The 25,161-nt window shown below is 37.4% G+C and overlaps 4 protein-coding genes across 4 annotated transcripts in view; 2 read left to right on the top strand and 2 right to left on the bottom strand.

Moving 5' to 3' along the window:
• Positions 1–1,791: 1,791 nt before the first annotated feature.
• On the top strand, positions 1,792–3,959 carry LOC149013205 (isoflavone reductase homolog). Its single transcript, XM_089158349.1, has 5 exons — positions 1,792–1,896; positions 2,154–2,601; positions 2,696–2,936; positions 3,035–3,238; positions 3,496–3,959. Exons 2-5 carry the CDS (start codon positions 2,269–2,271, stop codon positions 3,657–3,659), a joined length of 942 nt encoding a protein of 313 aa, XP_089014475.1. The 5' UTR covers positions 1,792–1,896; positions 2,154–2,268; the 3' UTR covers positions 3,660–3,959.
• Positions 3,960–6,386: 2,427 nt separating this feature from the next.
• Positions 6,387–8,978, top strand: LOC149013204 (protein COFACTOR ASSEMBLY OF COMPLEX C SUBUNIT B CCB3, chloroplastic-like). Its single transcript, XM_089158775.1, has 3 exons — positions 6,387–6,555; positions 6,659–6,702; positions 8,342–8,978. Exons 1-3 carry the CDS (start codon positions 6,513–6,515, stop codon positions 8,873–8,875), a joined length of 621 nt encoding a protein of 206 aa, XP_089014901.1. The 5' UTR covers positions 6,387–6,512; the 3' UTR covers positions 8,876–8,978.
• A 550-nt stretch (positions 8,979–9,528) lies between these two features.
• LOC149013203 (anamorsin homolog) lies at positions 9,529–13,901 on the bottom strand. The gene is made up of 7 exons (XM_089158774.1): positions 13,662–13,901; positions 12,554–12,701; positions 12,131–12,339; positions 11,598–11,757; positions 11,352–11,488; positions 10,322–10,396; positions 9,529–10,227 (listed from the first exon to the last, which is right to left on the bottom strand). Exons 1-7 carry the CDS (start codon positions 13,662–13,664, stop codon positions 10,189–10,191), a joined length of 771 nt encoding a protein of 256 aa, XP_089014900.1. The 5' UTR covers positions 13,665–13,901; the 3' UTR covers positions 9,529–10,188.
• Positions 13,902–14,917: 1,016 nt separating this feature from the next.
• The window catches only part of NAD-ME1 (NAD-dependent malic enzyme 1), a 63,523-nt gene continuing 53,279 nt past the window's right edge, over positions 14,918–25,161 (bottom strand). The window contains exons 15-19 of the mRNA XM_089157848.1: positions 19,420–19,474; positions 19,271–19,342; positions 19,115–19,177; positions 18,906–19,020; positions 14,918–15,578 (exon numbers count right to left, since the gene is read on the bottom strand). Of these exons, the coding sequence (XP_089013974.1) occupies positions 15,504–15,578; positions 18,906–19,020; positions 19,115–19,177; positions 19,271–19,342; positions 19,420–19,474 (380 nt within the window). The 3' untranslated portion in view covers positions 14,918–15,503. The remainder of the gene's footprint in view (positions 15,579–18,905; positions 19,021–19,114; positions 19,178–19,270; positions 19,343–19,419; positions 19,475–25,161) is intronic.

Here is a 25,161-nt window from a genome sequence, read left to right as displayed (position 1 = left end):
TCACAACCCATCCAAAAGAATGTAAAAACAATCAAGCTGAGTGCATGCTGTACTATGCTTCCTTGTGGGGAATGAAAACAACCATAATTTATTAATGGAGTATGGAGTATTGCTCTTGAAATTATACTTTGAAATATACAGTCCATGTTGAATTTATTTATTATTTTATTTTATTTATTAAAAAGTCCATGTTGAATTTGACAAACATATATTTATGGTTGATGAGATTTGCTATGCCAGTTTTCTTCATTAATTGGCATAAACTTTCTTTGGTGCTATTTAAAGAATAATTTCTCAGTTTCAAGTTTTTATTTTTTATTTTTTATCTTTTTTGAAAATAAATAAATAAAATTCTATAAGGGTTTATTGGGAAATAAGAGTAAGAGAGAGAAGGCATCCAGCAGGGATTCAAATTAATGTATTAGGTAAACCATCATCATCTATGGAATTCTTATTTCAAAATCATGTGGAGATCAGATCTAACCACAAGTCAGAAGTGAGACTGGACTTTATTTGTATACGTATGAGACTTTTTTCTTTCTTTGTTGGTAGTGGTAGTTACTTATTTTCTTTCTTAATTGGTCAAATAATTTTTTTGGGGGACAACAAGAATCTATATTAAGAAGAAAATACGAACAAGGTTACTGTGCATAGCACCCGGTGAGCAAAATGCCTTATAATTAGGGATCGAAAAATGAACACATAGTTGAGCACAGAATTGACATGGTCTTCCTTGTCTGAACGTCTGCAAAGGCATTTGATACCCTCGGAATATACACAAACTCACATCACTCATTAATTCACCTAATCTTAGAACCTTCTCTAATATATTCTTTACATCTTGGGGAAGATCATCACGCTATCTAACAAGAAAATAACATCTAGACTCACTTTTAGTTGGATAAATAGTTACATCCCCTCTTATTTATTTGGTGAAGGTAACAAATCTATCCCTTTCATATTTTGAAATGGAGGATGGAATATTCCTCTTCATCCATTATAACATGTTTTAAAATTTTACGATCAATGGACTCCTTTCATTTCAATTATCCTATCATTGTCTTAAATAGCCAAACATCTCTTAAAAATATATCGTTTTCTATCTGTCACTCTGTCAACTACCTTTTGTAGAGCCACGCAGGAAATTGACTTTGAGCTCTAATGATGCTGGGGCTGGGCCAAAGAAATAACTATGGAATTCAACATGGAAAAAGCTTGGGTCATGCGTGTTAAATGCACATGACCATCAAGCCAAAATTTCGGCTATTGGATCTGAAATTTCGGTCTTGATTTTGATTTTATCGTTGAATTTGGACGGTTGAGATCAAAATTTCAACTAAAATCTCGATCTGACCATCCCAAATGCATGGCTGACAGTCTGTGCATTAAATGCGCATGACCCAAACAAGACCCATTCGACATGCCATTTAAAATTTGCCTTCTTTCTTCTTAATCAACATTTTTAACAAATCATTAACAATTTAACACCAAAAAAAAAAATCATTTAAAAGAGGTTGATGAAAAGATTTTTTTTTGGGTAATCATCGATGAAAATATAAATATCATTATAAAGCAACTCATCGGTGACAGAATAAAAAACCACCTGAGTGTCTGCAACCATTCCCACTGCGCCAGATATATTAACCTACCACCTTCCACCTACCACCAAGTGGGTTGGAACTTGGAAGAGAACTTAGACGTCAAGCTAGCACAAGCAGCAGCTAGCCCTATTTTGGTTATGATTTATCTTATATAACTACTGAAATAATTCTCACTAAATTTTGTAAATATGAGTTTTAAAGGATTTCTAGCTAGTTCCCACAGCTTTTCAGTGATCGGCTTCACACAAATGATGCAAAAGAATAAGGATTTCTAGTGAGACGTGAAGACTTTCAGGTATTTAAGCTAAAGCAGTGACAGATTTAACAAGTTTTAATTTGGATACTCTCTTCTTAATGTCTAACTTTTAATATAATCTTCTTTAGTAAACCAATTTAAGATTAACGTAATCATTAATCCTTAGGCAGCGCATAAAGGTTGACCTAATTGGGTAACCCATTTTTCCAAGTTAGGTTTAGAAAACAACCAAATGCTTAGAACTTTAAAGTCATCAATTCACCAACCAATTGGGTCATGTAAATTGTTAAAAATAGATTCAGCGAAGCACAGGACTAGTATATAAGAGAATGAAGAGGAAGAAGAAGAAGAAGATCGAAGAAGAAGAAAGAAAGAAAGAAAGAAAGAAAGAAAGAAAGAGAGGAGGAGATAATGGGTGCTAAAAGCAAAGTTCTGGTAGTAGGTGGAACTGGGTATCTTGGAAAGAGGCTTGTGAAGGCAAGCTTAGCTCAAGGTCACCCCACCTACGTTCTTCAAAGGCCAGAGATTGGATTAGACATAGACAAGCTTCAGATGCTCATGTCATTCAAGGAGCTTGGAGCTCGTCTAATAGAAGGATCATTTTCCGATCACCGGAGCCTCGTGGACGCCGTGAAACAAGTTGATGTGGTTATATGTGCCATCTCTGGTGTGCATTTCAGGAGTCATAATATCCTTTACCAACTCAAGCTTGTTGATGCCATAAAAGAAGCTGGAAACATCAAGGTCTGATTAATTATCTCCACTAGTTGTTTCTTTTGTGTATGATTATTTGATTTCTATCCTATCCATTCATGTGTTCTTAAACGTTTAATTGCAGCGATTCTTGCCATCTGAGTTTGGAATCGACCCGGCTCGGATGGGTGATGCACTTGAACCTGGTAGGGTAACTTTTGATGAGAAGATGACTGTGAGAAAGGCAATTGAAGATGCAAAAATTCCCTTCACTTATATCTCAGCCAACTGCTTTGCTGGTTATTTTGTTGGGAACCTGTGCCAGATGGGTACCCTTACACCTCCAAAGCAACAAGTAACCATATATGGAGATGGTGATGTCAAAGGTAAAGGAATCGGACCTGAGTCTGTAATTGGACCATTTGACTCGTTTAGTTAGAACCAACTGAGTCAGTTAAATTTTTATTGTCACTGGTCGTTGCAGCAATTTTCTTGGATGAAGATGACATTGCAACATACACCATAAAAACTTTAGATGATCCACGCACTTTGAATAAAACAGTTTATCTGAGGCCGCCGGAAAACATCCTTACCCAGAGAGAACTGGTCGGAATCTGGGAGAAACTAAGTGGAAAGCAACTAAAGAAATCCACCATTTCAGAAGAAGACTTTCTTGCTGCCATGAAAGGTTTCATTTTCTTCCTCCATCTAAACTTTTTATTTCCTTTAATTTCCTTCTGGTTACAGTGGAGAGTAGCTTGAAAACCCAAAAACAGCTTAGGAATCTAAAGAATGTAAAGAATGTTGTTTGGTGATATAATCTTTACTGAGTTGATATATAAATATGGTACTTTGGCCAGCTTTACATTAAAATGACCTGATGAAGACAACCCAGATAAGTTCTTTTTAAGTTGAATTGCTAATTTTTGTTTTCTCCTCCTTCAGGAATGGATTATGCTGCTCAAGTTGGGATTGGACATTTCTACCACATCTTTTATGAAGGTTGTCTAGCAAATTTTGAGATTGGAGAAGGCCAAGAAGAGGCTTCGAAGTTATATCCAGAGATCAAATACACCCGAGTGGATGAATACCTGAAACGTTTTCTATAGAAAAATAACAAAGATGTGAAAGATAAGTGATTTATCACATAATATAAGCTTCAATACATGTATTTTAAAGTCTGATCGCATTCTTTTTTATTTTTCTTTGAAAATAATCCATATATCATATGTCCCAAGTTGAGCAATGTGCATGGCTTGATTATGGTATTTCTCATTGTTGTTATCAACATATCCAACACATGGTAATGAAGTGATGCATTAACCTTTTCAATAAATGATTACCGTGGAGATCAATTTGATATCATGAAAAATGTAATCTTTTTGAGCTGTATTTATATCAGTAGTGGGTGCAAAAAGAAAGGAAAGTAATGCTGTAATGATAATTAAGACAGATCTCAAACCCAAAAAAGAAAAGAAAAAGAAAATAATAGAATCAGATCAAATTAGATGGGCACGAACTCATGACCTCCCCAAAACAAGCTGGGCTTTTCTTCTTCTTCTTTTTTTTTTTTTTTTTTTTTTTTTTTTTTTTTTTTTGCCAACCCCGGTTTTTTATAAACCGGTGTTCGACCCGCGTCGCACACCTGGCTGTGGTGGGTGAGTCTCCCAGCGGGGATTTTTTGCATCCACAAGCTCGGCTTTTAAGTGCTCTACTAATCCACCATTAGTTTCATGTATGTATTATTTCCCAAACACATTTGGCACATTGACTTTTGAGACTTAAGTCATTGGAATATAATTGGTAAGATTGTTCATTGATTTTGAAGATTTTTCTATAAAATGTCTTTCTAATTTAAATTACTTCCAAAAATTATTCTATGTAGATTCTCTACCTAACTACATTTGCCACATTGCCTTTTGAGGCTTGAATTATTGGGATAGAATTGGTAAAGTTTGTCCATTGACCTTGAATACTTATTATAGAATCGCGAGAAAAATCATCTAAAAATTGCAAAAAATCTGAAATGTAACTCCTCTTTCTTAACTTCTACTTCCCACTTCCTCCCAATGGGATCTTGAGAACTACACAACATCAGCTATTTTCTTCGTGCCTGATGAAGTCATTTGGAATCATTTGTGAACCCCCACAATAATGTCAAATTGTATAAATGTAATTTATTCTGGAACTGTTAGAGAAGAAGATATGCAAAAGTATTCTGTTGATCATGCTAGCCTAGGCTATCAAAGATTAGATTCTTTTGGTAAAATCCATTAGAGATTGGATAAAACATAGTCATTTAACAATCTATATAGCCATGAAAAAAATATATACAGTTAAAAACTAGGTGGGGAAAAACCAAATGAGGCGAAAGACCTTGGTTCTGCAATAGAGATGGTATATGCAAACCTAAAAGTTTGTTTTGCAAGGGAATTCGATATAAAACACCTCGGTGCCATCAATTATATTCTCAAGATAACTGTATTCAAAGATCGTGAAAATAGGAAGATCATCTGTATAACTCATAAGGGTTATGTTGAAAAGGTTCTGCATCGCTTCAATTTGCAGAATGCTATACTAGTTAACTCCCCACTTCCTATTGGCTGTAAACTGTCTTATGAACAAAGTCCTTGCACAGAAACGGAGAATACAGAGACGTCTTGAGTACCATATTCTTCGGCAGAAGGAAGCCTAATGTTTGTCAAGGTGTGCACCAAGCCAAATATTGCACAAGCAGTGGGAGTAGTTAGTAAATGCATGGCAAAGCTGGGTTGAGATCATTGGACTACTGTGAAGTGGATCCTTTGTTACTTGAAGGATACCCATGATATGGCTATCTGCTATAGTGGCCAAAATTTGTAGTTGGTTGGTTTTGTGGATGCAGATTCTTGTAGGAGACGATGATAAATGGAGATCTAGTATCTACCATCGAATATTCTTTTACTTTAGCGAGTGGTGCGATTAGTTGGATGTCAAAGTTACAATCTGTGGTGACAAATGCATGTAAAGAAAGTATTTAGCTAGAGAGATTGCTTGATGAATTGAGAATCAAACAGAAGATGATCAATGTTCATTGTGACAGTCAAAGTGCATTGCATTTGATGCTAAATCTGATATTTCACTTTAGACAAAGCACATTAACGTGAAATATTACTTTGTTCGGGATGTGGTGGAAGAAGGAAGAATATCTCTGCGAAAGATTTATACAAGCTACAACGTGGCAGATACTTTGACGAAGCCTTTTGCAAAGGAGAAGTTCATATGGTGCAGAACTTTGCTTGGGCTTGTTGTTACCTGATTGAAGGTGACTCTCGGGGATACAGAATTATGAAGATTATTTTTCAACTAGTCTTCAAGTGAGAGGATATTGTAGAAAAACGGTGCGGTTGGCAGCAACTACAAATAGAGAGGATTTCGCCCCTCAAACTACAACACACTACATTTGAACTGTACGAGGTGTGAGTGTGATAGAGAATGAATGAGTGAGGTGTGTCAATTGTAATTTTTTGCTAATTATTGAATTGTTTCAGTGATATTGCTTTGTGGACGTAGGCCATCGTGCCAAACCACGTAAATCATCGTCTTTGCTCCTTTATTAATTTTATTTTCTGTTTTTATTGTCGGATCAGTTTTGTACAGATTGATCAGTTCATTCCGCCATCGATTCTAAAACTTCCTTGGACTTACTGACTCTACCTAAGAGGTTACTAGTTGCTACTTTTGTGCCAGAAATACATAATATGATTTTTCAATGATAAGGAGAAATATGCGTATAATACCTGAATGTATTATTCTGTCCCTTTCTCCTTATTATTTCAGTAAAATGGAAAAACCGGCATGCCACGGCGATTTATCCTGTCCATTTATTAGAGATACGGTTGGAAGAGCTAACCTTCTGTCCCTCTCTGAGTCTCTGTTACACTCAATACCTCTCAGTTTCTCTCTTTTCTTGACCTCCTAAAATGGCGATTTCTTCTGCTCTTCATTGTCGCCCTCAAATCAAAGGTAAGCTTGCTGTTCAATTGAAACCTTTTCTTCTCTCTTCTTACTGTGCAATTGTTAGATTTGATTCCGAATTAATTTTTCTACTCTTTTTTGTTCTTTAAAGGGTTGCCTCCTCTGCTTCACGGACAACCGAACTTCTGTATCTCTGTAAGCTTCCAAACTTTCCTTAGCTCTGCTTGGTTTTTTTTTCCTTAAAAAGAATGTCTTCTCTGTATTGTCTTATTGTTTTGTGCCAGAAACTTCTGCTTGTTGACAGAATCCATGTGGGCTAGCTATAGAATAATGGTGGGAAACTAGGTTAGATTTGAGGAAAGCAACATAACTTCGATTTCAAGTAGCACTAGATTGGGTAAGAAGGTTTTAGGTATGCAAATAGAAGGAGATATGAACATTAATCTGAACCCAGTTGAAAAACACCACTTTAATACGAGGGGCCAGACCCACACCCCTGGTATAGGTACCAGTGAAAGCAATGGCATTGAAATTGAGAATACAGGCAACACACCTAAAGAGACGGCTGACAGGAGCTCCTCATTTTATCAATTCCTATGTAAATTAGTTTATTGGGTCAGTCCTTGCAACAGAGAACATGTTTTTGGGTTCCAGGGAATGCCCAGATTCAAGTCTTTGAAGGCAACCCCTTTGTGCGAAAAAAGCCAAAGTTTAGGACTCATTACAAGTTTACAACATCACCCTTCCCAGACCCCGGATAGATTGACCTGCACTAATTGAGCTGGCCTTTCTTCCTTAAGTTATATTGCGGAGGGAAGATTGAGAGAGAGTGGGTTTACCATGTTGAAGTTTGTAGGTGATAGGACTGGTATTTGATTCCCCAGAACTTCATGTGACTTTATTGAGCTTTAAATCGTATTGAAGCCAGATCTACTACATCAAATCATGGGTTCCTGTGTTAGATATCAACAGACCTAGTTGTCATAGATAATGCAACTTCTTCTGATCAACAAATTTTGATTGGGGATGGCATCTAAATTCACTAGTTACTTGTGAGATAGAATCTGTTATTAACTTCCATTTCCAAGGCTGACAGGAAGACCAGATTATAAACATAACTTCATTCTTTAGTGTCCACAAATTAGTGTCATTTCTACATAAATGGTTAGTAAAGGAGTTGGCTTAGCTCTGGTTACTGCTGAAGACATTTAGCAAGGCAACAACAATTCACTTTAGAGTGGAAACCCCTAGAAAAGAATTTCAAATTTCACATTGTAAAGAGCAACCTTGACATCAAATTTTGTTATTTATTATTATTTTTTAAATAACAATGAAAAATCAAAATTTAGCCTAAATTCAGTCTAACCTTGTGTTTCTTCAATACCATCAAAATAATTAGTGTTAACCTTGACTTAATTCAGTACCTGCTCTTGCTTTAACTTCTTTAAATATTCTATGTTCTTCTTTCTATGAGAGTGTGGAAGTACTTTGTCAAGCATAGGGAGCAGCAGTGAGCAGCTTCTAATTGTCACAATAGGACCTCTTTCTTGGATGTTCGGATCTATGGAATCTACATTGCTGACAGATGCTCATGTTTACACTCATTGTGGAGCATCCTGGGAATCTCAAACATTTGTATACCAAGAAACTGCCTACGAAATTATATCTAATTCCAACCTATATGTAGTTGCAAGAGTTAAGACTCCAACGTTTAATGGGATACTCAATGTTTCTTTGTTAAGATATGTTCAATTTTTGTTGCCTTCCCCCCCCCCCCCTTCTTTTTTCTTCTCACAATGCTTATAAGACTGATATTTCACCTATTTCATGACAGGAAAGGTTCATATGCCCGACCAAAAGGAGAAAACTTGATGGCACAATAATGCGATGTGGCACATATTGTTTGCTGGAGGCTGCAGCAGGCACTGGTGCTGAACTCTCAGCGTCAAATGCAACCATTTCACAAAGTTCATTTGATATATCAAAGAGTATGCAGAGTTTCCATGTTAACATACCAAATGCATCACAAACCATCTCATACTACAAGCAAAGAATCATGGTAGCAGACCTTGATCCAGCATCAGCTAAGCTAGCAATCGGAGTCCTGGGGCCATTCCTCTCAGCATTTGCCTTTCTTTTCATTGTTAGAATAGTTATGTCCTGGTATCCCAAGCTGCCTGTGGGGAAGTTCCCCTATGTGTTAGCTTATGCTCCAACAGAACCACTTCTTGTACCAACCCGTAAGGTGATTCCACCTCTTGGAGGAGTGGATGTAACTCCTGTGGTCTGGTTTGGACTGCTAAGTTTCTTAAATGAAATCTTACTAGGACCACAAGGGCTTCTTGTTCTCCTTTCTCAACAGGTTTAGCCGTTTGACAAACAATAGATAGGGATATGCAGGATTGTACGTATTGAGATGAAATTTTGTATTTTCTTATACCAGGTGATTCACATTGCTGCTCTGCTTTAAATTGGTTCCATATGGGACTGAGATGATGGTAAAATGGATAATAGGTGCTGAATACTTGAAAATTGAGCTTTTGCAAGAGCGTAAAGGGTCAGCTAGTTAAATTGAGGCCTGGCTTCAGTTTGCAGAGGATACTCGGAATAGTGATGTACACTTAACGAGTTCCAGGTTGCAATTTAACTCTTCCATCTAGCTTGTCTTTAATTCTGTAAAAATTTCAACACCATCATTATCAGATTTTGGAAATTTAGTTTCCAAGAAAACTTCCTTGACTAATGACATGATAACTCCAATAATCCAATCCAATTGCTGAATCAATTGATACCCTTAAAAATTGAGCGGGTACCAATATTGTGGATTGCTGTAATTTAGTTAAAATACCCAAAGGGGTAAAAATAGTATTTGGCGTGCTTATTATGCTTAAATGATTTTTTAGTTCCATAGTTTAGGAACTGTATGAATAATTGAGAAACTCATGAAAGGAACATTAATGATTCATACAAATCATTTCCTATCTTTGAAAGATTATTTTTCTCAACCACAGTGTCATCCAGCTTTGGCTATTCGGGGTAGATTGATCATAATAAAGCCTTCTTAACGAGTGAGGGAGAAGAACTCGTTTTTCAGCCTTAGCAATATTACTCAAAGCTCAAACACAAGTCATTGTAATTAATTTTCAGATGGACGCAGTGATTCAAAATCGAAAAAAGGCATAAGAATCCCTCAAATCAAATTACTGCTCATGAATGGGCAAGAATTTTTATTGAGGCATGGTGAAGGACAATCTGTTAACCATTACTCAAGTCTGGTTGGGGGAGGGTAATAAGGTATCACAAGACAGCAGAGCACGGACATATAATACAACCCCATGATAGTAGTCTGAATCCTTCAAAGGAAAACTCCCTTCAACACAAGAATATATTCTATCTTCAAATGCTATCTGAAATGTTATACTCACAATATAGATGTAGTTGGGTCAACAGAGAGAGACGCAAAATTTGAGAAAATTTTCTTTTCCTACCCATTAACAATAATCGACTTCCAAAGAAATCAGAATGTCAAAAGACTTTCAACACTTGAATCTGATTCCTATATGGTCCAACAACAACGGTACATCTACTAACTTTAAGACAGTAGCAGCATGCCTGTGCACTCCAAAACCTAGAAACTCCAGGTCCTCAACAACGAGAAAAGTACCAATATCTCCTCCAAAATCAAATGTCAGCAAGAAGGAAGTTCTCAGAAAGCGATACCTGCATCAGTTAAGGCAGTAAGCTACACAGCTGTAACTGGTTATTCTCATAAGAAGAGCAAGAAAAGGGAACTTGGTTTCAATTCTTTCAATACCTTCTCGCCCAACTTGAACGGAGGGAGACCCTTGTAAGGGCATGTACTGCATCGGAATGCATCTCCTAGTCCACACTGCAGGGCGTAAAGTTGAAAAATATATAAATAAAAATGTAAGAGGGATAACTTAACTTACATATTAATTATACTAACATCTGCTAGATCATGAAAAAAACAGCAGCATGCTTGGAACATAAAACGTAAATGAAATATTTAAGCAGTGCAGTCTGGTCAAAAAATTTAAGCGGGTTGGATGAGCATGTCTCCATGCCATCAGCATGATACCAAGAGCCGATTAAGCTTCAAGATGATGCATACAAGGAACAAAAGAATAGCTTAGGCAGTGATATTGGAGAGTGGCATGGCTAAGTGTTTGGTTTCAACTGGCTTTATAGTTGGTATGAACAATGATCATCACATAAAAAATATGTTACATGTTCTACTGCCTAGCTGTGTGAGTATTTTTCCACGTGCTCCTATTTTGAGATACTTGATCTACCAAAGATAGGATAGCCTTTATAAAATTCACAAGCTTTGAAATGGCATGTGGTGGATGCATGAGTATGCCCCCGATGTTGTAAGAGGACTGCCAATCTATGGACAAAATCCAGCTCAAACGATTAAAAGCTAAGCAACTGAAAAATGGAACTCATCTTGCTGAAAATTTACACACTATATGTCATAAGGTCAGTGGTCCGAAAATCTTTATAATGTCCTGCTGAGGGAAAATATTGCACTGAAGCTTGCCCACTGGATCAACGACGGATCCACTATAACATGAACTCAATAATTTTGATTGTTGTGTCACTTTCCATGTGACAACTCGGGACTGCTATCAGAAAAATGCTACCAAGTAACAACTCAAGAAAAGGATGACACACTAACAATGCAATTCAATAGACACCTTTCACCACCAAGAGAACATTGTGCTGACCAAAGAAAATGAACCAAGCACTAAACCATTTTCTAACTTTCTGGTAATGGAGCAACAATCCCAGGTGACTACGCTAGCAACAAAGTTGACACTTACACTGCCACATGCAGATTGAGGGTTGTTCAGCTGTTCGGCAGTGATCCCTAGTTTCTCCACTTTCTCCTCTGCCTCAGCCCGTCCACATGTGCAATTCTTGCAGGCTTTCCTAGTACTTCCAACTTCACAATCACCAACTGCACAGTGATGAAATCTTTAAAGACCCATAAAAGCTTTTGAAAGATCATATACATGAGAAAAAGAGAGTATTTTGCACAGAAGACCATTGTGGTTGTTTTAATATACCAGGCAGAAATTGTGGTTTCTTCAAGTCTTCCTCAGTTAGAAGACTGTCTTCATCAATAAGATCTGTGTCATCATCGATTTGAACCTTTGGCAAACTTTGTGATTTCTTCTTGATGGAGAATGATGAGCCAATCTTCCAAGAAGGCTTTTTAGCCTTAATCTGTGGGAATGAACAAATATATGGATGAAATATGTGAAAAGCATAAAATAACACTATATGGGAACACTACCTAACCAAGTGAGCAATCCATATCTTATACCACACCTTGACCCTCAAGTTAGGGCCAAGTTAGGGTCCCATCACAGGATATCTCCCGTGCACAAAATCCAATTGTAAAATTCTTCTGGATGTAAAACAACCAGAAAATAGGAATCCAATCATTTTTGACAAGGAGGTTTCTTTCACCTGATCCACAAGATCAAAGGTATATAATGTCACCCACATTCTAGGGGAACACAGAATGCCAAAAATTGTGTTTAGCCATGGTAACCTGTTTGTTAAAGCTAAATAGAAAGGAAGATGCCAAGCTCACCGAAAGAGGCAGAACTTCTGGTTGAAGGAATCCTGCCATCAGGATTTTGCGTTCTAGAGTAGAGCTTGGTTGTTGCAGACTCTGAATTAGGACTGTCCCACCAGGTTTCAAAACTCTGGATATCTCTTCAAGCAGTTTATCACCAAGATCAACTGTCGTTGAGATTGAGACAACAACATCCACAGTGGAAGACTGAACCGGTAGCTCTTCTGTTAGTTCATCAAACCCAAAATCAGATACAGAGCCTCTTATCATATTAGGTTATGGAGAAAGATAAGCAGCCCAACATGAGCTTTAACTGCCATATGGCGCACTACATTTTCCTCCCAACACAGTAATTAGGAAAAGGATAGAAGGCAACAAACAAAAATCCAATGCCAGCCTGGAAACAAGATGGATCTTAAGGGAAAATTGAGAGATTACTTAAAGATGAGGATTGGGTGATGATGAGAGGATCACTATATACAGCGCCTTCACTTTCAACCGCCTTAACTGCAGACATAACTGTACCCAGTGGCAAGACCACTCCATCTGTAAGGGCAAGAACGTTTCCTTTCATTGCACTTCCATCCTATGAGAAGACCAAACCAATTACAGGGATTCAGGCACAAAGCTTTGATAGAGACCATGTACCAGCAAGAAGTAAGAGAAGTAGAAATGAACTAACAGTTTTTGTATCAAATTACATACAGCAATTCAAGTGATAACAATGCAATTAAAGAACATGCATAAATTCTTGCAAGAAAATTTAGAAAACACAGTAGAGGTAACCTATGTAGCAAATTATGTTTCAGGTTCTTTATTAGCTTGTTCGGAGAACACTAGGTTGGCTTCTCTAAATGGTATGGCCAACAAGAAAGTCCTGATGGAGCATTTTCCGTTTTGCTTTTTTGTGCAAAACTTGGACAATGAGAAGCTTGAGGATAAGTACTTATGTCAACCCTAAGAAAGACCCTTATACAGTAGTTTTAATGAAATCTGGCAACCGTTCCTCCAGACAATGGAGGCCGTTAGATTGAATAATTTCGAAGCAAGCTGAAACTCAACTATTGTTAGTCAATTATTTTTCACCCCCTTAGGACTTCACCTGTGTTTACATCGTCTGCAATTCTCCATGCACATATCAGGTGTTCTGCTCTATGCTTGTTTTCAGTTAATCCCATGTATCTCCTAATATAGTGAAATTCAAAGGTTTTGCCCTAAATTCTACTTTCTTTTTCCCCTTTCTGCTCAATTCGCCCAAAAGGTTAGTAAACCTACTGCTAAAATCAAATAAAGTCCATTCAACAAAGGAGGGAAAGAAAAATACAATTCACCAAACGACTCTCATATGATCCAGAAACAAATCGGACATTAAAAAGAAAACTAATGATTAAAAATCACTTTGAACACCTGGAAACAATCACAACAATAAGATAAACCAGCTACGGTCATTCACCACAGACTACACCACCACCACCTATGGACACATTCGACATTTGTTTTTCGTTTACAATCGAAAATAAAAAAGGAGATTGAAGAAACGACTTACCATGGCTGGTTCGGCTAGTATCAGACTATACCAGGAATCGCCGAAAAAAATCCTAAAACTCAAAAACAAAGGCAATAAAGGTCGTCTTCTCCTTCAAAACCCCTGGAATCTGATCGATCAGAAAACACCGTTACAGAAGAAGGAAAAAAAATTAACTCTTTGAATTCTGTACGAAACAGCAAATTATATTCAGCAATAAAAACGGTGTGTTAGGTGAATGAACACGAGATTTAGCGAAGAAATGACGAAGTCGTTTAACCGAAGAGAAGCGAGAGTATTTATATAGGCGGTTTGCGAAAGAACGGGGAAAGGGGTCACGCAGTTGCCAGCCTGTAAGGCTCACGAGAGGTCGGTGCTGACGTGGATATAAAGGACAAGTGGAGACACGCTCATGTTCGATGGCTTTCGTGAGATGCTTGTGTGTAACCCTATGGGGAGCAAGAGGAGGCTCCGTGGACGTAACGTTTCCATTACACGTGTTAAACGTGATTCACTGATTGTGACTGAACGGAACGGCGGAACGCTTTTCCAACTTTTAGGTTCTCAAATTCGTTCAACGTATAGAAAAAATTTAAAGTATCGGTATTGAATATTATATCTTAAGAGACGTATCCTGTATCGAATATAATATCGCTCTAATTAATATATATTAATGTAATTCAATGAAGAAACGTAATTGTATCAATTGGTCAAATATGAATACATATCGACTAATATCGTATGGTATTGTGAAATACTTTAAATCTTGGAAACGTTACTGGTACGACATGGATAAATTTATGGATATTCTAATACATGGAAAGCTTTATCCAAAAAAAAGAAGGGAAAGGAAAATTTTTTAGTCAGGATCTGCCTGTCTGAATAGAGATTTTTTTTTCTTTCACATTTCTCAATTACACGATAGAAGTTAAGCCCAATTTTAGATGCTAATAAAATGAATTAAAGATAAATCTTTCCCATAAATTAATAAAATTAATAAAATGAATTAGAAGTGCAGCTCACTATGTGATGAAGAAGTGCGAAAAAAGCACATACTCTACCTTGACCATTAGAGAATCCGAACTCAAATTTTGTAATCCATATAGTTGGACGCTTGACATGTGTCCAGTCTCAAATTGAAATCCTTGAGATTGGACACTAGTTGAGAATTCAACTAAGTTAAAACTTTCTCTCTCCATATAGGTAGAGGATCTAGACTCTTTCCCGCTTCAGTATTATCAAATTTTTGTGTATGAGAAAAGTTTGGACTCCCATTTTCCATATTCAAAGGTAGTTCGTTAAATTTTTTGGTAGAAAATAAATTAATTCAAACGGCATGAATTCAAATGTTCATCCCACATAGCATATACAAGATTCAAGAGAATAAATGACAAGCCCTAATTCATGCCTCAAAACGTAATTGGATAAAACCATCCTCTGTATGGTTACATAAACGGTCAAGGTTGACTTTGAAAAAAAAATAACGAACAGATTCACGATTTACCAGGTGTGAACCCAGACTGTCAGCCATCAGGGAGATGCTCTAAACATAAATTTATTACAGAATCCGAATTCCTTATTCAATCAATGAAGTTACATGTACCTATTAGAAAGAAGAGCAAACAAGAAAGTGGGTGGAAGGTTGAAAAAGTGTGATAAATTAGCCCATCTAAAAACACTAGGGGCCACACACAATTCCCAGTCCCTATACCAAACACATAATTGTAGGACATTGCTTCTTTCTTTGGTACCACCAAACCTACTAGGAGCTCAGACAAGTCTGCATTACATCAAATTTCCTTTGGTTGAAGTGGGTCTCATCACCATGAAGTTGTCTGATCTGATGAATGGCTGCATAGAGCTTCAATCCTCTTTATATACTAGTGTTGGGTAGACTGGACTCCACATATTGTTCTTCACGAAAGTAACAATTTCCTCCTGTATTCATGAGCAAAAGAGTCAGGTAGTGGTCTTCAATTGCCAAAGCCCAATGTTTAATCCCTGCTTCCAGAAGGGAAAATGTTTTCCACAGGCTGATTGTAAGGTAATGTAAACAAATGACTTCTTCGTTCTAACCATTGCATAGCCTATGGGAGTTCTATATTAGGAAACAGGCTAAAAGAACTTTAAATCAACAAATGAATGAAAAGGAGCCACTATGGAAGGACAGTTTTGGTGGAAGGATCCATTGGTCCAATGAAAGGTGAGGTCCTGATTCCAGGATGGAGCTGTGTGAGGCCACATGTTAAATCAAAATTAGGTATCCTGACCATTGTTTCGGGGCATCCCCTGCTTTCTTTCAATAATTTGTTGTAAATATATTAAGCTTTCCTCAAATCTTTCAACACAACATGCTTACACATGAATCAATATGCCTGAAAATTAACCCAAGATTTTTTTTTTTGGGGGGGGGGGGGGGGGGTTGAATGGCCTTGTTGTCATCATCATCATCATCAAGCCTTGTCCCAACTAAATGGGGTCGGTTACATGGATTCTTGCCTTCCAATCAACTCTATTTGAAGTCATGCTAGATACAAGGCCTAAGCTATGCATATCATTTCTCACTACTTCTCTTAAGGTCATCTTCGGCCTGTCCCTAGCTCTTCTAATTCCTTCAATCTGATTATATTACTTCTCCATACACGAGCATTTACAAGCCTCCGTTGAACGTGGCCGTGACACCTCAAATGACTTTCTCGTAGCTTATCATTTATTGGAGCAACTCCTATACCAACTCTAATATAACCATTCCTCATCTTATCCTTCCTAGTTTTGCCACTCATCATCTTAGCATCCTCATTTTTGTTACACTGGTTTATCTATATAATTCTTTTTAACAGCCCAACACTCTACACCGCACATCAAAAAACTTATCAAACGATGATCGCGTAGAATTTTCCTTTGAGCTTTAAAGGAATATATCGATCACACAAGACCCCGAACGCACCTCTCCATTTCATCCACCCTATTTTAATTCTTTGGGAAACCTCATTTTCTATATCACCTTTTTTATTTATGATTGAACCAAGGTACCTAAAACAATCGATCTAAGAAATGTCCTTATCATTCACCACCTCATTGTCCACCCAATCATGACCAAAGTTACAAATTCGATATTTTGTATTCATTCTACTTAGTTTAAAGCCTTTTGATTCCAAAGTTGCTCTTCATGTAATCCCAAAAATTAGGGTTCACTTCCAGGACCTTCCTTGTATACAAGTTGCAGCAACTAATTGGTAGGTTTAGGGCTTTGGCTAGGGCTGGTAGTGGGTCTAGGGTTACTGATTTGGTAGTTTAGGGATATTAATAAGGGTTTATTAAGGGCTAAGATAGATCTGGGAAGTTGGGACAGAAATAAATAAGTTTCAGAAAAATCTGAAAATTCAAATTTTCTGCAACTTTCTATGAAGAAGATGAGTTGCAAAAAAATTTCAGATTAGGGTTTAATGGTTTAAAAGGGCTGATGGCTTGGGGAATGTAATCCTAAGCTTGGTGCGATTCTAGAAAAGGGTTTTGGGAGTCTACGGGGCTGGGGAATTAGGGTTTTTAATGGACTATTTCTGCTGCTTGCGCAGAAAAAAGGGAAGGCTTGCAAACTCAAGGGAGTGATCTAGGATGCAGGGAAAAGTGAGGGGGAAATGTGGGGGTGATTTGCAATTGGGAAGGGAGTAATTCTAAGGTCTGAAACTAGGGGGGGGGGGGGGGGGGCTGGGATGGCTGCAGGCAGGAGGAGGAGTGGAAAGTCTAGGGGAGGGGCTTAATACTTAGTTACTTGGTTGATGATGAACTGCAGGAGCTTCAGTTGAAAGCTGAAAACTGTGAATGAATGTCTTGAAAGTAGAAGAAACAAAACACCAAGACAGCCGCAGGATCTCCTCCCAGGATCCTCACGACTTTGCTGTGTCTATTTTCTCCAAAGTCTTTCTCATTCAATCAACTCGAAAGAAAAAACTTAAGACTAGAAAGGCTATTTATCGCCTGAACAAAAGACTTAAGACTCTCACTGGGTTACCCTGACTGCTAGGTCCCCACCACAACTCCACAACTTAAACTGGACTCTCACAAGGTATCTAATTAGTACGCAATCTCAGCCCTTGTATCTGAGATCACACTTAAGTTACCTAATATTAATTAGATACCAGACAAACTGGACTTCAAAAGGAAATAAAGTTTCTAAATTTAAGTTATCCTTAAAATAGAACTTCTTAAAAGGAAACACTGCTTTACAATTCTATGACTCTCTTCAATAAACTAAACTACTTGACTTTGGTCTTCACTGTAGCTCAATCTAGGGGTAGGAATTGACCATTCTACCCCTAAGATGGATTTGGCCTCCCTGGCTCATTGTTGGGCTTGGGCCTTTTTTTTTTTTTTTTTGGGGGGGGGGGGGTGTTCCAACCTTGGATACATCAACTCTCTATAATTCTAACTTGGTATTAATTCCTACTTGAGTCTCATCTATCAATAGAATATCATTAGCAAAAAACATACACCAAGGAACCTTGTCTGAATGTCTTTGGTTAATTCATCCAATATAAGAAAATCTCCATTCATGGCACTTTCCTTAATCTCTCATATTCAAGTCCCCAATCCTTACTTTTCATCCCAAAACATGTGTTTTACTCCATCCCACAGAGACCATATCCTTTGACAAAAAAGAGAAACTATAAGGGGGAAGTCATGGTATTAAAAAATAACGTCATTTTGCAATTTCACCCTCCACTAATTATTCAAAAATCTATTAAATTAGTTGTGGTAATCAACACAAGGGATCAAACAGGAAAAAATTAGTTGAAGAAAATTATTACATGATTTTAAATAATGACAAATAATCTAGGAAGAACAAAATGGGAAGGAGCGTCTTTATAGGATAGCAGGTTCTTTCACTGACTGCTTACCCATCCACCCCATACTAAATTGAATTTTTTTATCATAATACTTTTGTCTGATAATTTTTATGAACTCAACTTTCAATGATCATTTTTGTTGACCATATTGCAGTTCATTATATTAATACAATAGTTCTAAAGTTTTACATTGGGTTTATGTTGCTATATTTTCATTCACTTGGGTAGCCACTAACAAATTTAACCCCCAAACTTACTCTTGTGTTTATCTCTCTAATCTTTTATAAATTTGTTTAATCTGTGCACTCCATGGGTTTCAATTAATATCATCAATGCAAAATGCCCTTAGCAAACATCATGATGTCAAGATATCATAGTTAAAGAAAGAGTTAACTCATGCCATTGATGATGACGATACCTCATTTAGTTTTCTAAGCTCTCTGCCATCCATGTCACGATATCCCTCTGCTAGATCCTCTCTTATAGCTTCTTTCACCACCGCTGCTGCTACTTGTATCGTTATATCACGTATACTACAATGTACCAAAGCGGGTAAATGATAGGCATTTTTGTCACGGAAAAATGGTGCACGATGGGTCTACAGCAAAATCAAATGAGAGGGTATACCTGGATATTGAAGGATATATGATCCCCTTAAGAACATCTTCTTCTTTCATATATGCAGCTAAGCTGTGACCAGAAAATGCAAAGGTGAACTTTGAAAATTTGAAATTGATCATCTCCCAAAATTGTTTGGTCAGGCAAGTCATATCTGAGGATTACCATTCTGCTGCAACCTGTAGCATGCCATCAGAGATGATGCGTGAACCAGATAGAAGAGTGCCTAGCCCAATCCTGCACATTATCAGATAGACATTTCAAGCCTAGGGATGCTGACTCTCTATATAAATAAAAAATAATTAAACACTTACCCTGGAAAGAGGTACATATTGTTTCCCTGGTTGCTGTGACCTATTTGACCATTTCCTAAGACAATTCACAGGCAAAGGGCTTTCACCATCAAATAATTATGATTCAAATGCAAAACGTTGTATTAAAACCATTCATTAAAATCTAAATCACAGGTGAAATGCAAAGCATGTCACAGAATAATTTAGAAGTTGCAACTTATTTAAAGATTGAAGAAGATCTGTGACTTTTGTTTACTGCATAGGAAGCAAGGGATGAGTCAAAAGACATTGGTTTTAGGAGCCAGAGAAGGATAGTGTGTCAAACAAGAGCATATGATATAGGGTGCAATCCAGTGACTCTATAGATCAACCACTGAAGGAGAAAAACAGAATACGACTGCTCTGGTAATATGATTAGTGTAGAATAGGAAGAATATCTATGGCAAAGACTCTACCAACTAGGCCTAGAAGAAGAGCTGCCCTTTTCTAGTTTTCAAGCTGTGGATGAGATTCCTGTGAGAAGAGAGCAGAATCCAACCTTCTGTAGAAATTTGAATAATTTGAAATTGGAGGAACATAAATCATCCTTACCTTCTAGAAGTTCCTAGTAAAACCAGTCTCAAACCAGAAAAATCCTGCAAAACTAGTACACAACCAGATCGCAGAACAAATAATATATATAGAACAGAAAATGATAAAGCCTGCGACTTGGAAGAGAATTCAGAATGGCTACAGAACTAGCTGATGTCATCTACTCTATCAGTAAAACATACCCGCAAATTTGACAGAATTCTTGAAACAGAATATGGGAGTTATGGAGTTCTTGTATGACCATAAATATAGAATTTCATGCAGCAGGTCTAGAACTTTAGAATCAATCTGAAGTCTACAACATCAACAACAATAAGCCTTGTCCTAACTAAATGGAGTCGGCTACATGGATTCTTGCCTTCCAATCAGTTTTGTTTGAGGCCATGCTAGATACAAGGCCTAAGCTATGCATATCCTTTCTCACCACTTCTCTTAAGGCTATCTTAGGTCTGTCCCTAGCTCTTCTAGTTCCTTCAATCAGATTATATCACTTCTCCATGCAGGGGCATTTACAGGTTTCCATTGAACGTGGTCGTACCACCTCAAACGACTTTCTCGAAGCTTATCACTTATGGGAGCAACTCTCAGACCAACTCTAATATGATCATTCCTTATCTTATCCTTCATAGTTTTGCCACTCATCAAGAAAAAACACAGAACAGGGGATCATAAGCAGCCTGCAACTTTTCAAGAAGGAAGAGAAGAAAAAACAGAGCATACGATGCTCTTGATAACTTGCTGTTACAACTTCCTTAATTAACAAAAAAGAAACTGCTCTTAATATAGAGCTTGTACACTCCACGTCTCCTATCAACACTCCACAAAATAACAAACTCCAATCACAAGTAAATGACTAACTAACTTCCTAAAAAGGTGGAACAACCTAATGATTGCTGAACAACTTGCTGACTTCTTCAAGATCTGTTTATTCCCATTGCAGTTTCTAAATCATATTCCAACACCCTCCTTGATTCAAAACTGCACACCCCTAACTTCATTATGAAATATTCATGTTTCTTCACTGGGAGAGATTTAGTTAATATATCTGCAGTTTGCTTCTTAGTGCTGCAGTATTTTAACACAACTTCTCCTTTTGCCACCAACTCTCTAATGTAGTGATGTTTGATTTCAATATGCTTAGTTCATTCATGAAAAATTGGATTTTTACTCATTGCAATTGCAGAAGAACTATCACACATAACTTCAGTAGCCTCTGTTTGCTCCTTGCCAAGATCAGATAACATCTTTCTCATCCAAACCGCTTCACACGTAGTTGTTGTTCCTGCAACATATTCAGCTTCACATGTTGATAATGCAACTGTTGCTTGCTTCTTAGAACTCGAAACCACAACTCCTGAGCCAAAATTAAAACAATAACCAGAAGTGCTTTTTCTATCATCAACAGCACCTGCTCAGTCATTGTCAGAAAACCCCTTTAAAATAAAATATAAAGTGCATGAATACCAAATACCAAAGTCTAACATTCCTGCCACATAGTGCAAAATTCTTTTCGCAGCTCCGAGTTGATGCATATATCTGGACACGTGACTGACAGAATAAGCAATATATGGGCAAGTATGTGTCAAGTAGATCAAACCTCCCACTAAGCTTCTGAATAACTTAGCATCCACCTTCTCTGTGCCATCATCTTCTTTTAGATTTTCATTGACATTCATTGGCGTAGTAGACTTTTTGCAATTCTGCATATGGAACTTCTTCAAGAGATAAGCTGCATATTTCTTTTGGGAGATAAATATTCCATCAGGCTGTTGGATTATTTCCATCTCAATAAAGTAATGGAGCAAACCCAAATCTGTCATTTCAAATTGCTTCATCATGGAACTCTTAAAATCTGCAATTAAACCATCAGTAGAGCCAAAATAGATCATGTATACTGTTGGTTCATTCTCACTCCTCTTGAACCCATATTGCAGAAAATAGGTGTCAATCTTCATATACCAAGCTCTAGGAGCTTGTTTTAATCCATACAATGCCTTCATCAGCTTGTAGACCTTAGCAGAATGTTTTTCATTTATAAAACCTTCAGGCTGTAAGACATATACATCTTCACTTAGCTCTCCATTCTAGAAAGCTGATTTCACATCAAACTGATAAACTGGCCACTTCAAATGTGCTGCTAAGGCAAGAAGAATCCTAACAGTTTCAAATCTTGCAACATGAGAGAAAGTTTCTTCAAATTCTATACGTTGTTTCTGTGAGTATCCTCTTGTAACTAGTCGAGCCTTGTGTTTCTGGAGTGAACCGTCAGCATTATACTTGGATTTAAAAACCCATTTGAGTCCTACAACTTGTTTTCCATGTGGAGGATCCACCAACTCCCAAGTTTGATTTATCTCAATTGCTGAAATTTCCTCTTGCATGGCTCTCCTCCATTCTTCTTTATCTGCAGCTTCATTAAACTAATAGGATCTGAGGCATACAATGCAAAAGTACATGTCTCCTATATCTCCCGAATTGACCTATACTTCCTGGGAGGAGTTTCTTCGCTCTCTGAAGCGTCTTCACTCTCTGATGTGCTTTTGGGAGTTTTTAAGCTGCTTGTTGGAGTAGAAACATCGATCCTTGAGCCATTTATTGGCGATGGAGTATCTTGAGTACCTACTGCAGAATTTTCAACAGTAACTTCAACTGCTGCCTTTGACATAGTTTCTTCATCAAGTTGAAGTTGTGTTGTTGGTTGCTTTCCCTTATCATCTCAAGTCCAGGCATCATTCTCATTAAAGATGACATCCCTACTAACCATGACTTTACAATTTGTTGGATTATAAAGTCTATATGCCTTAGAATGTGAGCAATAACCAACAAAGATGCATTTAATAGATTTTGCATCAAACTTCTGTCGATTTTGCGGATTTACCATTGTATATGCTACACAACCAAATACCTTCAAATGGCTCACTGAAGGCTTCCTCTTGTACCAAGCTTCAAATGGTGTTTTATACATCACTGCCTTTGTTGGGGACATATTCAACAAATATACTGCTGTAGTGACACCTTCTGCCCAAAATTCATCTGGAACTCTTCTTTTCTTCATCATACTCCTTGCCATTTCAATAATGGTTCTATTATTCCTTTCTGCAATTCCATTTTTCTCTGGCGTATACGGGGATGTCAATTCCCTGTGAATACCATTGCTTTCACAAAAAGAATTAAACTCAGTTGAGAGAAATTCACCACCTCTATCTGTTCTCAATACTTTGATGGAACTCCCACTTTGCTTCTCAACTAGAGCTTTGAATTTGAGAAAATGTTCAAAAGCTTCTGATTTATACTTTAAAAAATATACCCGATTCTTACGTGTGAAATCATCAATGAATAGTAGAAAATACTTACTTCCTCCCAGTGATTCGATCTTCATGGGTCCACAAAGATCTGAGTGCACAAGTTCTAGGGGTGTAGATGCTCTCCATCTCTGTCCAACAGGAAAAGATCTTCTCTTGTGTTTGCCAAGTACACAACTTTCACATACTTTATTAGACTCCTCAATCAGTGGTAATCCAGTTACCATATCATTTCGATTTAAAAGCTTAAGCCCATTTACATTCAGATGCCCATATCTTAGATGCCATAACTCAGAAATACTCTCATCAATGACAACAAAAGAATTACTTTCCAAATCAGTAATTTTAAGAGGAAACATAAAATTCTTTGTCATGCATACTTTAGCAAGTATATGGTTAGTTCTCTTTTTCGAATATCTGCATATGTCATCGTCAAATACAATTGAATACCCACATTTCATCAATTGTCCAACACTAAGCAAGTTATGTGCCAATTCTGAAGCAAACAAAACATTAGAAATAAGCATGCTCTTTACTAGAACAGTCCCCTTTCCTTTCCTTGAATCTTTTTATTGTTGCCCAGCCGAATCAGCTTATTATATTCTTCATCTAGATCCTTGAATAGAGACTTTGAGCCAGTCATGTGATTTGAGCAACCGCCGTCTATAAACCACGTGTTTCTCTCCTTCTTCTCATGGTCTAGAAGGGCCATGAATAGATATGTTTCTTCATCTTCATCTGCTTCTTCTGCAAAGTCAGCTTGATTCACCTTGCTTCTGCAATCTCTTGAGAAATGCCCTATTTTGTTACATGTATAGCATCTCCTCGGCTCTTTAGACCATCCTCTCCCACGGCTTCTTCCTCTATAGTTTCCTCTTCCACGACCTCTACTGATAATTCTCCTATCAGATGAGCCATCCCTTGCTTGGAAGGCTTTTTCTTCTCCTTTTCCGTTTGACCTATTCATCCTATCTTTATGGGCTTGCAGAGATCCCATTAGTTCATCAAAGGACAATACAGAAAGATGCAAAGGCCTTATTCTTTATTCAGCAAGGGGTGCACGACACAATAAATTGGAGTTTGAAGAAGTCAGCAAGTTGTTCAACAGTCATTAGGTTGTTCCACCTTTTTAGGAAGTTAGTTAGTCATTTACTTGTGATTGGAGTTTGTTATTTTGTGGAGTGTTGATAAGAAATGTGGAGTGTACAAGCTCTGTATTAAGAGCAGTTTCTTTTTTGTTAATTAAGGAAGTTGCAACAACAAGTTATCAAGAGCTTCGTATGCTTTGTTTTTTCTTCTCTTCCTTCTTGAAAAGTTGCAGGCTGCTTGTAATCCCCTGTTCTGTGTTTTGAATAGCATAGACTACATAATTCTCCAACATTGTGGTATCATAGCCAGGCTGCAATCCTTGACTCAAATCGTGATGGCAACATCTGGAAGCTTGAATTAGCAATCCATGATTCCAATCTTCAAAGGAGAAAATTATGATTTTTGAAAAATTAAGATGAAGACACTATTCAAATCTCAAGAACTTTGGGAAGTTGTAGAAGAAGGGTACAACAACACAGATGACGATGGGAAGCTCAAGGAGAACAAGAAGAAAGATGAAAAGGCCTTATTCTGTATTCAGCAAGGGGTGCACGACACAATCTTCTCCAGAATTTCTGCTGCAGAGACAGCCAAAGAAGCGTGGACAATCTTGATGCAAGAGTTCCAAGGCACTAGTAAGGTAATTATTGTTAAGTTGCAATCCCTCCGTAGAGACTTTGAGACTCCTTTTATGCAAAATAATGAAGCTATACTAGATTTTCTATCTAGAACTAAAGCAATAGTGAATCAAATGAAATCTTATGGAGAACAAATCTCAGAT

This window comes from Hakea prostrata, chromosome 6, assembly GCF_041222555.1.
Source record: "Hakea prostrata isolate BN-2017 chromosome 6, UWA_Hpros_2, whole genome shotgun sequence".
Lineage (NCBI taxonomy): Eukaryota > Viridiplantae > Streptophyta > Magnoliopsida > Proteales > Proteaceae > Hakea > Hakea prostrata.
The sequence above is the reverse complement of the archived record's forward strand: the minus strand, read 5'-3'. Positions and strand labels throughout refer to the sequence as shown.